This window comes from Vitis vinifera, chromosome 13, assembly GCF_030704535.1.
Source record: "Vitis vinifera cultivar Pinot Noir 40024 chromosome 13, ASM3070453v1".
Lineage (NCBI taxonomy): Eukaryota > Viridiplantae > Streptophyta > Magnoliopsida > Vitales > Vitaceae > Vitis > Vitis vinifera.
Window position 1 is genome coordinate 20,201,783 of NC_081817.1, and position 13,974 is coordinate 20,215,756.

At 36.1% G+C, this 13,974-nt stretch overlaps 2 protein-coding genes across 19 annotated transcripts in view; one reads left to right on the top strand and one right to left on the bottom strand.

The window, feature by feature from the left end:
- The first annotated feature begins 1,479 nt into the window (after positions 1-1,479).
- On the top strand, positions 1,480-11,126 carry LOC104878644 (disease resistance protein RGA2-like). 16 transcript variants are annotated; one of them, XR_009467360.1, is made up of 12 exons: positions 1,480-3,181; positions 6,653-6,738; positions 6,839-6,924; positions 7,021-7,138; positions 7,265-7,585; positions 7,673-7,724; positions 7,851-8,304; positions 8,984-9,113; positions 9,255-9,348; positions 9,743-9,832; positions 9,974-10,097; positions 10,216-11,126. XR_009467360.1 is itself a non-coding variant. In XM_059741723.1 (2 exons), the coding sequence occupies exon 1, from the start codon at positions 1,786-1,788 to the stop codon at positions 5,839-5,841; it is 4,056 nt and encodes a 1,351-aa protein (XP_059597706.1). In that variant the 5' UTR covers positions 1,480-1,785; the 3' UTR covers positions 5,842-5,872; positions 6,653-6,738. The 16 variants fall into 16 exon arrangements, 1 of the variants encoding a protein (XP_059597706.1); XR_009467362.1 differs by having other exon boundaries at positions 6,863-6,924; positions 7,265-7,724; XR_009467363.1 differs by lacking the exon at positions 7,673-7,724 and having other exon boundaries at positions 6,866-6,924; positions 7,265-7,610.
- A 1-nt stretch (position 11,127) lies between these two features.
- Positions 11,128-13,974, bottom strand: part of LOC100853276 (SAC3 family protein C) — a 53,850-nt gene continuing 51,003 nt past the window's right edge. For all 3 annotated transcript variants that reach the window (XM_059741724.1, XM_059741726.1, XM_059741727.1), the window contains one exon: positions 11,128-11,667. The gene's annotated coding sequence lies outside the window, so the exon portion shown is untranslated. The remainder of the gene's footprint in view (positions 11,668-13,974) is intronic.

Below are 13,974 nucleotides of genomic sequence, written 5' to 3' on the forward strand. Positions count from 1 at the left end.
AAAATCCTGCTAGTTTCCTTTGTTGCTTTCGCTCCACCCACCTTATAAGACCATGTTTGGCATCACCTTTTTTGTTTTTTATTTTCTTTTCTTTCATTTCCTCATCACTCAATTATGGTGTCTGACAAATAATGTGGACATCTGGGTCGTCCACCATCAATGATTCCTTCAGCTCTTCTGCATTTTGGTAATCCAAAATTAGTCTTTTGCAGTTTGGTGGTATCGTGGTAATACAAACTGATAGTTGAATTCCTGTTGGAAAGAATATTTAACTATTAAATCACAAGTGTGTCTAAATTGTTATCGGTGGAAGTATTTTTTAAAGAAATGTTTTTGGAAGATGTTTTTTTTAAGGAAATATTGTAAATATTTTTTTAACATTTTAAAAATATATTTTAATTTTAAAAATATATTTTAATTTTTTTAAAAGTCTAATTTTTATTTAAATATATATTTTATATCAATAGTGCTTTAATTAAAAAAATGGGCATGTGTGAACTCTCTGTTGAAAAGTCAACACTGCACATTTGGCTTTTAGGTTCATTGAATTTAAGTGCATTATTGCAACACGTTTTGTTTGTCAAAATTGTGAAAAAAAAAAGTTTTTGAAAATTATTTTATGATATTTTATAAAACAAGAGCTTGAGAAGATAAAGTGTTATTAACTAATTTTCTATATTTTAAAAATAAATTTTATTTAAATTATTTTATTTTTTATATTTATATAATTACTTTTTAAAAACAAATAAAAGTAACTAAAAGGATATGATCTAAAAATGCCTTATTTTTTATTTTTAAAAACAAAAATTATGTTTTATTTCTAATTATTATATATATATATATTAAGGATAAAAGACCATTTTAAAAAAACAATGATAAAAAATGGCCTTAATTATCACAAGATGAGTTAGGGATGACAACGGGACGACATTGGGATGGATCGATCCCATCCTAATCCCGTCCCATTTAACTTTTTTTTGAAAATTTTTAAATTTTTTAAAATTATTTTAATTTTTTTAATTGCATTAAAATAAATGTATTTTATAAATAATAAAATTATTATATTTTTATAATTTATTTTATTAAAAAAATTATTTTTGTTATTATTATATTATAAACTTTTTTTGAATCAAATAATAATATTATTATTAAATAATAATAACCATAATATTCAAAATTTTAATATGTCTTATGCATATATCATTGTTTATGTGAAAATACTAATAAATTTTAATAATAACATAATATAATAATAATAATTATTATTATAAGCAATAAAAGTAAGGATACTAATTATAAAATCCTGATACTAATATAATTATTAAAAAATAATATTAGTATAAATATTATTAATAATAAATTTTATAATATTAAGAATGAAAATGTTATAAACAAATATTTGTGTGTATATGTCTACTAATAATAATACTAGAAGAAAGAAAGAAGAAATGCGTAGATGAAAAAGAAAAATACCGAATGCTGTTGTTGATTCTGCTTTCCTTGGGGAAAGCGCATCTACCTCCCACTCGCTTTTCCTGTTCTTTTTCTCACCACTATGGTGTTTGACAAATATTGGCAGCTGGGTCACCACCAATAACTTCAAGCATTCTGCAGTGTAGCTGGGTCCACCACCAATATCTGGCAGCTGGGTCCACCACCAATAATGATTCCTTCAAGCATTCTGCAGTGTGGTAATCCAAACCCAGTCTTTTGCAGTTTGGTGGTATCGCGGTAACAGAAACCAATCCTCTGAATTCCTATTGCAAAGCAACAGTCGACACAGATATGGCGGACGCCCTCCTCTCAACTTCGCTTCAAGTTCTATTCGAAAGGTTGGCTTCTCCAGAGCTCATAAACTTCATTCGGCGACGGAGCCTTAGCGATGAACTCCTCAACGAGTTGAAGAGGAAACTCGTGGTTGTTCACAATGTGCTCGATGATGCGGAGGTGAAGCAATTTTCGAACCCAAATGTCAAAGAGTGGCTCGTCCCTGTCAAGGATGCTGTGTATGGTGCGGAAGACCTGCTGGACGAGATCGTTACCGACGGAACTCTTAAGGCGTGGAAATGGAAGAAGTTCTCTGCTTCTGTGAAGGCCCCATTTGCTATCAAAAGCATGGAGTCCAGGGTCAGGGGCATGATTGTTCAACTGGAAAAAATCGCACTAGAAAAAGTTGGGTTGGGGCTGGCAGAAGGTGGGGGCGAGAAACGGTCACCAAGACCAAGATCACCAATAACCACTTCTTTGGAGCATGACTCCATTTTTGTCGGCAGGGATGGAATTCAGAAGGAGATGGTGGAGTGGTTGCGTTCTGACAATACAACAGGCGACAAAATGGGGGTGATGTCCATAGTGGGCATGGGCGGCAGCGGCAAGACCACGCTTGCTCGGCGTCTCTATAAAAATGAGGAAGTGAAGAAACACTTCGACTTGCAAGCATGGGTCTGTGTTTCCACTGAGTTTTTCCTTATCAAACTCACCAAAACAATTCTTGAGGAAATTGGTTCTCCACCTACTTCCGCTGACAACCTAAATTTGCTTCAGCTTCAACTCACAGAGCAACTTCGTAACAAGAAATTTCTGCTTGTTCTTGATGACGTCTGGAATTTGAAGCCTCGTGATGAAGGTTATATGGAGCTTAGTGATCGTGAAGTTTGGAATATTCTACGAACTCCACTCCTCGCAGCAGAGGGAAGCAAGATTGTCGTGACCAGTCGTGATCAATCTGTTGCAACAACCATGCGAGCAGTCCCTACTCATCATCTTGGGGAATTAAGCTCTGAAGATAGTTGGTCCCTGTTTAAAAAGCATGCATTTGAAGATAGAGACCCCAACGCATACCTTGAGCTTCAACGCATAGGCAGACAGATTGTGGACAAGTGCCAAGGATTGCCTTTGGCTGTGAAAGCACTCGGCTGTCTCTTGTATTCTAAGGACGAAAAAAGGGAATGGGACGATGTGTTGAGAAGTGAAATATGGCATCCGCAGCGTGGCTCCGAAATTCTTCCGTCTTTGATATTAAGCTACCATCATCTTTCTTTACCTCTGAAGCATTGTTTTGCTTATTGTTCTATTTTTCCCCAGGACCACCAATTCAACAAAGAGGAGCTGATTTTATTATGGATGGCAGAAGGTCTTTTACATGCACAACAAAACAAAGGAAGGAGAATGGAAGAGATCGGTGAGTCATATTTTGATGAGCTTCTTGCCAAGTCTTTCTTTCAAAAATCTATTGGAATAGAAGGATCATGCTTTGTAATGCATGATCTAATACATGAATTGGCTCAATACGTGTCTGGAGATTTTTGTGCTCGAGTGGAAGATGATGATAAGTTACCACCAGAAGTATCTGAGAAGGCTCGCCACTTTTTGTACTTTAATAGTGATGATACCAGGCTTGTTGCATTTAAGAATTTTGAGGCTGTCCCTAAAGCTAAATCTCTTCGGACATTCTTAAGAGTGAAGCCATGGGTTGATCTTCCTTTGTATAAGTTGAGTAAAAGAGTTTTGCAAGATATATTACCAAAAATGTGGTGTTTACGCGTGTTATCATTATGTGCATATACAATAACTGATTTGCCTAAATCGATAGGTAATTTAAAACATTTGCGTTACTTGGATTTGTCTTCCACGAGGATTAAAAAATTACCTAAATCAGCATGTTGTTTATGCAATTTACAAACGATGATGCTGAGAAATTGTTCAAAACTTGATGAATTGCCTTCAAAGATGGGAAAATTGATTAATTTGCGCTATCTTGATATTGATGGATGTGGTTCATTGAGAGAAATGTCAAGTCATGGAATTGGTCGATTAAAAAGTTTACAAAGGTTGACTCAATTTATTGTGGGCCAAAACGATGGATTAAGAATTGGAGAATTGGGGGAGCTGTCAGAGATTCGAGGAAAACTTTGTATTTCAAACATGGAGAATGTGGTGAGTGTTAATGATGCATTAAGGGCTAATATGAAGGATAAAAGTTATCTTTATGAGTTAATCTTTGGTTGGGGTACCAGTGGTGTTACACAAAGTGGTGCAACAACGCATGATATACTCAACAAGTTACAACCTCATCCAAATTTAAAACAACTCTCCATCACAAACTATCCTGGTGAAGGATTTCCAAATTGGCTTGGAGATCCTTCAGTGTTGAATCTCGTGTCCCTTGAGCTTCGGGGTTGTGGCAATTGCTCAACATTGCCACCACTTGGACAGCTAACCCAGCTTAAATATCTGCAAATCTCAAGGATGAATGGAGTAGAGTGTGTGGGTGATGAGTTATATGAGAATGCTTCCTTTCAATTCCTAGAAACACTATCATTTGAGGATATGAAGAACTGGGAGAAATGGTTATGTTGTGGAGAATTCCCTCGTCTCCAAAAGCTTTTTATACGAAAGTGTCCCAAACTCACTGGGAAATTACCAGAACAGCTTCTTTCATTGGTGGAACTTCAAATTGATGGATGTCCGCAGCTGCTTATGGCTTCACTCACAGTTCCTGCAATTCGTCAGTTGAGGATGGTGGATTTTGGTAAACTGCGGTTGCAAATGCCAGGTTGTGACTTCACACCTCTTCAAACTTCAGAAATTGAAATTTTAGATGTGTCTCAGTGGAGTCAACTTCCAATGGCACCACACCAGCTGTCAATTAGAAAATGTGATTATGTGGAGTCTCTGCTAGAGGAGGAAATCTCGCAAACCAACATTCATGATCTGAAAATCTGTGATTGTATTTTTTCTAGATCCCTGCACAAAGTTGGTTTACCCACTACACTGAAATCACTGTTAATCTATAACTGCTCGAAATTAGCGTTTCTCGTACCTGAGTTGTTCAGATGCCATCTCCCAGTCCTTGAACGTCTAATCATCGAACGTGGTGTTATCGATGATTCTCTGTCGTTATCCTTCTCATTAGGCATCTTCCCCAAGTTGACTGATTTCGAAATCAATGGTCTTAATGGGCTTGAGAAGCTCTCGATTTTGGTTTCAGAGGGTGATCCCACATCTTTATGTTCCCTGCGTCTAAGAGGTTGCTCTGATCTTGAATCTATCGAATTACGCGCTCTCAACTTGAAGTCTTGTTCGATTCATAGGTGCTCCAAGCTCAGGTCATTGGCACACAGACAGTCATCTGTACAGTACTTGAATTTATATGATTGTCCAGAATTGTTGTTTCAGAGAGAGGGTTTGCCTTCCAACCTACGTGAACTTGAAATTAAGAAGTGCAACCAACTCACGCCCCAGGTGGAGTGGGGTTTGCAAAGGCTGACCTCTCTTACTCATTTCATAATCAAAGGTGGATGTGAAGACATTGAATTATTTCCCAAAGAGTGTTTGCTGCCCTCTTCTCTGACTTCTCTTCAAATCTGGAATCTTCCAAATCTCAAGTCTCTTGACAGCGGGGGTCTTCAACAACTCACCTCTCTTTTAGAATTAAGGATCTACTTCTGCCCAAAGCTCCAGTTCTCGACAGGATCGGTTCTTCAACACCTTATCTCTCTAAAACGATTAGTAATTTGTCAATGCTCGAGGCTCCAATCATTGACAGAAGCGGGTCTTCAACACCTCACCTCTCTTGAAAGTTTGTGGATCCATGAGTGCCCAATGCTCCAATCCTTGAAAAAAGTGGGTCTTCAACACCTCACCTCTCTTAAAACATTGGAGATCATGATCTGTCGTAAGCTCAAATACTTGACAAAAGAGAGACTTTCAGACTCCCTCTCTTTTCTGAGGATCTACGGGTGTCCTCTACTGGAAAAACGGTGTCAATTTGAGAAAGGGGAAGAATGGCGTTATATAGCTCACATTCCAAAAATAATGATCAATGGTGTGCTATATTAATCAAAGTGCCACTCCGCCAATATAGAGTCAGGTAATTCTTTTGCACTTGAACTTTTCTTTCAAGTTCCAATTCATTCGCTAGTCCTATTTATTTGATTTAAGATTTTCTTTTTCTTGATGCTTCAAGCCTGAAACAAATATTGAACACGTTTTCATGCTCTGTTTTGATTTGGTGGTTTGCAAAAATAACCATTTATAACCATTGAACAACGCTGTTTATTTTCGTTTGTTTGTATTTTATTTTCTGGTTTTTTATTTATTTATTGTGTTCTCTGTTTATTTCTTATATACATAGAACAACTCTAGGGCATATTCTAGTTAGTTGCTTTATTAGCAAGTCATTCAAATTGCTTTGTTTTTTTCTTGCTTTAATATACCAAATTTTATGGACAACTTTAATGACATGAATTTCAATGCTTTTAAATAATTTTATTCACAATTTCATTTCATGTGTTTGATTAAACTTATTTAATTGGAATTAAATACATTTAAATTATCGATTTGACAACATCTAAAACATTTTTTGTTCCTCAAAAGTGTTAAATAGATTCCTCATAAATATTTGTTTTTCCCTCAATTTTCCCATAAACAATCAAACAAGAGAAAAAGTTTACACTTTTTTTTCCCTGCTTTCCCATAAATTTTCTGAGAACCAAACTAGTTTTATAATTGCTAGTTTTAAAAAATTATTAAATTCATTTTTTTTTTTACTCTTTCCTTTTTCATACAAGAAAAAGGGAATTGTGTGTGCTAAATTTATCAAACCAAACTAATCGTCATTTTTTGTGTTTTTTTTTTCTTTTCATTTCAGTGTTCATTGTAAGTAATCAGGATGAGCATAGAAGATTTGTTATGATAAACAAAGTTTCAATTATGACCATGGAAGAAACATGTAAGGTAAACAACAATAATTTTATGCCAATGTTTTTTAGATATGAGATCATTTGGAATTCATGTGAAGCATTTTTATGATACTTGAGTTAGTCAATTTTTTTAGATGTTTGAACCTCCTTTGGTTCAGCAGCTTGCAGTGATTGGGCGTCCATGTAAAATGTGCTCTAACCAAGTGGACTTCTGCAAAAGGTAAGCAATAGGCATAAATCTCTTCTTGAGACAGTTGATGCACTTATTTTTGTCTCAATTTTGATGATATTTTCTTCATGTTTTGACTTTTGCAAGGAAGTGGAATATGAAGAAAGATAGATTGTTCAGATTTTCCCTGTAGAGGAAGGGAGATTCCTGGGTGCTCAACACTTGATGCTCATTGCTCTGTTCAAGAAGACTAAGAAACTCAGAGGTATAAGGTTCATCTCCCTATAATTATCTCTAAAATTTTTTATTATTTCATTTATACATTAATCAATTGAAGAGATTCGGATCCTCTTCTGTTAAATATCTACTTGTGTGGGATTTTTGATTTCAGGATCAGTTTCAGAAATTGCTGCTTGGCCCATGGGAAGGTTAACAATCCCCTCAACTGTGAAACAGTTTTTTGATGAGGTTGGCTAAATGATCAAATTCCACCAGTTCACTATGATTTATACTGTAACATGATCATTGGTATAAACCCTAAAGTTCTTATATAAATGCTGAGAATCTTCTATTGGGCCCTAATGGATTATGGAAGTTGTGTAATTTTGGAAGCACCTCCACCAATCATAAGCACTTTAAGAAGCCTGAAGAAATGGGCATTGAAGAAGACAATATCAGAAAGTACAGTACACCTGCACATACAGCTCCCGAGGTTGAATGGAAAACTATGTTTTTTGGTAAGTTAGTGCTTTTGGTTGAAAAAATGTTGACTCCCAGTTTCTTCCTTTTCCTGTCCTAGATGTGGGGATTTGATTAGGAGGAAACCTATAAATGAGAAAGTAGACATTTGGGTAAGTCAATTTCTGGGGTATAATTTGCCTCTTGTGAAGTTTCCTGTGCTTTTCAATAGAACCAAAACCTGAAGTTTACCTTTTTGTACCCATTCATGTGTCTGATAGGTTTTCTTCTCATAACAGCACAGAGAAAAGATTGAAGCAACAGACTGGGAACTCCAGCAAAGAAAATCCGTTTCCCCTGGCCCAGACTCTGATCTTTGGCAGGCTTTCTCTGAGGCAGGTGCCCAGACAACAATAGCAAGTCTGTTAGGACCCGAAATGGCCATCACAACAAACCAGCCACAGAAGGAACTTCTGGCCCTGAAACTTGGGGTTTTGGAACAGAGAGTTTTACAGCCACCCCTGCTGCCGGCTCTAATATTTCCAGACCCTCCATTGGAGGCAATAATGCCCAGCTGTTTGTTGACTCAAAGAAGATTGAGGGCAAGCTGGCTACTCAACCTGCTGAATGGGCTGGTTTCTAACTTATTTGGTGAGGTTATATCATCCTGGGCACTTCTGGCCATAAGAGATGGGAATAGGTAAAAAAGCAAAACAAAAAGGGATTCATGGCTTTCTGGGCATGATTATGCTTGTAAGTATTGAGTGTTTGCCTTATGCAATAGAATACAACATCTGCATATGTTCCCTGGTTTCCATGGACTACTTACAAACTTGTACTGTTCTGAATGCCTCGATTTTCAGGTCGGAAAAATAATAATTTCTTTTAATATTGTCCTGTCTGTGACCTTATCCTTCTATTTTGCCATCTATTTTTGTTTAATCCATGAAAATCTTGTATCATATTTCATTTGCATTTGTTACATGCATAAATCTCTTTATTAGATAGTTGATGTACTTGTTTCTGTGCCAATTTTGATGTTGTTTTCTTCTTGATTTTTGGCTTGTCTTATGTCTTGAGCCCAAACAACATCCACTGTCTCTTAAGACCATAAATGGTCATTGTAACATTTTATTTGGTATTGAAGTGGTGTCAAGGAGAGGGGTGGATTCTTCATCCTGGTTTTATGTTTCTGTTTTTAAAAAATTATTAGTCAAATGAGTTTTTGGACTGTCTTTAGCTATTTTCGACTATTTTTCCATATGTTATCTTAGATCTAAATGCATTAGCTGGACAATAGAATGGTGGTTACTTATCTAACAGATGTTGTTTTACTAGACCATGGGTGAGCTCTCTTACCAATTCTTATCTTTAGAAGGGCTTCTATATACAAACTTTTAGTGTTTCATTGATGTTTTTAATCTTATTGCAGAATGAAAGAAAACTCAACCCTCTCGTCCGTAATTCAGAACCATCTAAAGCCTGGGCCATGGAATAAGCTCAAGCCTTTCTGTACAGAGCAGCTGGACTCTCTCAAATTTTTGATTTGTAAATATCCAAAGGTATTTCCTTTTCCTTTTCCTTTTCCTTACTGATTGATAGTTGTTGACTTGTTGATGTATTTTGATTTTGATCAAGGCTTTCTTGATGTATACTCTGATGTTTTGCTCAAATTAATCCTGATGATTTTCTTAACTGGAAAGGTGACTTTTCCCAGTGGAGGAATTGGAGGAAGGGGAGATTCCTGGGTGCTGAACTATTGATGTTCATTGCTCTGTTCAAGAAGAACAAGAAACTGTGAGTAGAAGGTTCATCACTTTAGAATTGTCTCCTGAACATTCTGAAATATAATTTACTCATCCGGGTTGAGCTCTAAAATTATGGTAATGGTTAGAAAGCAAAGGCCTCTTCCAGAATTTATGGTCTTGTCATTTTGTTTTCTCTCCAGTGTTGAAACTTTCCCAGTCTTACAGAATTTTGTTGTTACTCCAAACAATGAATAGGATTCATTTATACATTAAATCGATTGAAGAGATTTGGATTATACAAAATAGGAATGAAGTTATACATAGAAACCCCTAGAGTTCTTGTATAAATGCTATAACAAACACCACTGAAAATGCAGAATGATCCATTTCTGTTCCTTATTATTTAGTTTGAAGGAAACATTGATGAATCCCTTGCTTTGCAGATTGAACCCTGGCATTGAGCTGATGCTTCATAACGTGTTATTATAAGTGTCCGAGTTGTCTGAATATACCCCATAGTCCCTCTGATGCCTGTGAGTGTTCTAGTCTGGTTGCTTATCAGAAGCTTTCCCAGTCGAAGTTTGCAACTTTGGCTGTAAAAGAATCATCCAAGAGTTATGTTCTGAGGGCTTTATGTCACAATGGATGATCTGTTTACTGCATTCTTCATGTAGGTACACAAGTCCTCGGGCGCCTCCAGAAAGGAAGCTTGATAAAGAGCCATTGTGCACAAAAAAAAACCAGTAGTCAGTGTTCACCCTCACAACAGTAACGCAGCAAGTGTCCTTGATTCTTATGGTGAGTTTGGCCCATCACATTCACTTCTGCTTTGAATTCTTTCTCATCTTCTCCCACCACCTTCTCCAACTTTTCAGCAACAGAATTTCCAGAACCTGATGGTAATATCCCTTTATAGACAGTGCCAAAGACTTCTACCATCGCTTGTACTCAGGATTCTGTGATAAAGCTGCAGATTTTTGAGGTTCAAGCGGTAGAAAACTAGTGAAATTGCAGCCAGAGAAACGAAGAAGAAGAACGCAGAGGGGCCTAAGAGGACTGAGAGTATTAGAATTGCTTTATTTTGCTTGCATCTGCCTGAAGTTAGTTCACTGGACTTCAATATCTTGATTAGAGCACTTCTGGAAACAGCAGTTTGATCCAACCTCCCATTTGAAAGAGGTAGTCTTTTCCTCCAACAGCTTCCAGTTCCATTTGGAAACCTCAGGTCCTCAAAAATAGCAACTGCACAGTAGGCTCCAACACCAATCCCTGGGTTGGCAATATGGTATTAGTTGGGTGCTTGAAGCTCTCCCATATACTGGTATACAATTTCCATCTCCAAGCATGGCACCATGCACTGATTCGCTGCTCACATTACCAGTCTTTGTCTTCCATATATCTAAGCCTCTAGAGAACAAGCTGTCCATTGGTGGTAAGCCCAAACTTTTGATCCTCTTGGCACCAGTTAACTTCCATTTGCAGTCCAGATAGCAAGAAGGAATAGGTCCTCTTCACTTGGAGAGGGTCGGAATCCAAATGCAAAATCACCAGAAAGGCAAAGCCCATGTGGAGTTTTCATCAGTGGCATAGAGAGATGAACCCAAGCTTATATTACCATAAGCTTGGCTGATGAGTAACAAGTAGGGGTAGAGAGACAATGTATGTAAGTTATTATTCACTGCTTTTCTCTGCATGTTGATTAAGTTGAAAGAGACTAGCGAATATTATTTTCTTCTATGATTGAACATTCTCCTGTAATTGAATAGTGTAAAAGCATTTTTTTTTCTTCTTCAACAAATGAATATTGAGAGCATAGAATTACAGTAAGTGACAGCTGATAAGATTTCCTACTATTGAATTTGACATATTAATTTCAGAAGCTCTGTTGTCTTCTGCAATATCATATTGATATACATCATGCTCACCAATTCTCGGAACATCTTAAACCTACTCAAGCTTTTGAAACTCATCCCCTTGATCTAGATCCTTCCAGGGTGATATATATCAGAAACATATATGAACCTGGCATCAACATTCATCTGCCCATATACAAACCAGATCACAAAGGATACGTATACTTCGCCGATCTCTAAGTATCACCAAGGGGACATGTACAAACCAAACAGCTTATCCCCATGAAACAACAATTCCTAAAACACATTGAGTGGGAGTTTTAGGTCTTTATCTGCAATTTGACTCCAAGTTTTCATTGAGAACATCTTTCTTTCCTTAGTCTTTTGAAGCTAGTGATCTTGATAAAGTCTCTACAAACCATGTTTGGGAGTCATTGTAGTGCAAACCAAAGTGTCCCCAGTTATATGAATGTAGGCCACCACAGCACCATAGATTCATGGAGTTTCGAATGTTTCTGCAATTTGGATCAAATTAAGATGAAGTTAATGAGCTTCAAGATGAAGTACAACACACTTTTTTGCCATTTTTTATGTGATCAAAATAATTGCTAGCTGTAGAGGTTTAATGGCATTTGTCAAATGTAACGTTCTTGGCGCCCATTTGGATGGTGCAGTGTGACATGTATTTGTTACATATTTTGCCTTGATTGAATTATGATTAATCAGCATTGAACCACCACCTAGTCATGCCCATCCTGAAAACTATTAAAACTCATTCGATTTTTTGGGTCTTATAGGGTGTTTGGAAATCATTCATTAACTTAATAACTTAATTTAATTATTAAATAGATTAAATATATTTGATAAAATAACTTAATATTATATCTTAAAGTTACTTTTAAGTGTTAAATCAAAGTAATTAACTTATTCTTAATCTCAATTTTTTTTTTTGTTTCATTTATCTGCATCTAGTTACCAAATTAATGAAGGTAAATATGACAATTTGATAATTTAAAATGATTTTTAAATTAACTTTAATATTTAAAGTAAATATTAAATAATAAATTTTACGTAAATAACTTAAATATAATATAACTTAAAGTCAACTTAAATTATTAAGTAATAAATATTAAGTTTTATCAAATAAGCCTTAATCAACAGCTTAAAAATAGGATCTCCTCTACTTAGCACTACAATAAATGTTAAAATTCTCTATTCATTTAATGACATATAAACTTTTATTAAATAAGAATATTTACGTAATGTGCCTATAAAAATATTTCGATGAAGTTTGTATTATTCATTTATTACTATTTTATACTCTTGAGGTATTGATTAATAAGGTCAATAATTTAATTTAGTGTAATTACTCATTACTTTAAATGTCCAAAAATATGACAAATTAATACATCTCAACCATAATATAAGTTTTTATATATAGAGTAAAAATGTTCATACAATATGCCATCTTTCGATGAATCTAATTAAAAAATGTAGTCTTATCTTATGATTCACACCTTCTAATCTTTTCTTATTCTTTTATATTTTCTAGGTATTAATTAATGAGATCCTTAATCTAAACAGTTTTTTTTCTCTCTATATATAAGAAATCTAATCAAATTATGTACATGGATATATTTTTTTTTTTTGATAAGTAAAGCAAGATATATTAATGAAAGGGCAAAGAGTTACAAGTATACAGGGGTATACAAAGCAACAAACCCCTCAAAAAGCCAAAAAAATAGCTGGCCTCACCATCCCTTAGTTGGACGCCAACCATTCTAGGAACCCTATAAGGGACATACGCTCCTTACCAATATACAATCTAGCCTAGCTCCACAAACTACACACAAAAGAATTCTTAAGCTTTTGGATATCTAACACTCCTCCCCTAAAAGCTAGCCTATTTCTTTCCTTCCAAACCGTCCAAAAAATACACAACAGAATGGATTTCCATATCTTTTTCCTTTTCTTTCCCACAAAAGGGCCCCTCCAGCTAGTTAAAACCTCCTTTACAGTTTCTGGAAAGACCCACTGCACACCTGATAACCCAAGAACAATATCCCACAGAACTCTGACTACTATACAATGAATAAGAATGTGATTTACAGTTTCTTCTTCACAACCACATAGAAAACAACAATTAGGAAGCTGCCATCCTCTTTTCTGAAGTCTATCAAGAGTGAGCACCCTCCCCCAAGTAGCCTCCCAAGCATAGAATGCAACCTTGGTTGGTACTGAATCCACCCAAATGCATCTAGAAGGAAAAACAATATCATTGGGTCTGGTCACCAATCTATATGCTTCTTTGACCCTAAATTTACCATTCCTTCCTCCCTTCCAACAGACTGAATCTTCCTCCATAGAAGGCTTGTAATCCCTCAAAACATGCAGCAAGTTCCCTATCATATCCAGCTCCCAATCATTAAAGTCCCTCAAAAATCTTAGATTCCACCCCCCTTGGCCAAAATTCTGATTCCACATCTCCTCCACAGTCGCATTCCTATGCAAAGCCATAGCATATAGGTGGGGGAAGTTTTGGGACAGCCTTGTACCCTTACACCAAGCATCAGTCCAAAAGTTGATTTTGCTTCCCTTCCAAACTATGAACCCCATGTTATCCCAGCACCAATTAGATTCCTTCCCTATTTCCTTCCAAACCCCCACGTCGATAGTCCCATAAGCCCTCTTTGCTCTCCATCCATGACCCTCTTGCCCATATTTCGCTGTTATCACTTGCTTCCACAGATCATCTTTATCATAAGCAAATCTCCAGATCCATTTACCAAGCAGAGCTTTGTTCAGGAGCACTAGCTTCCTTA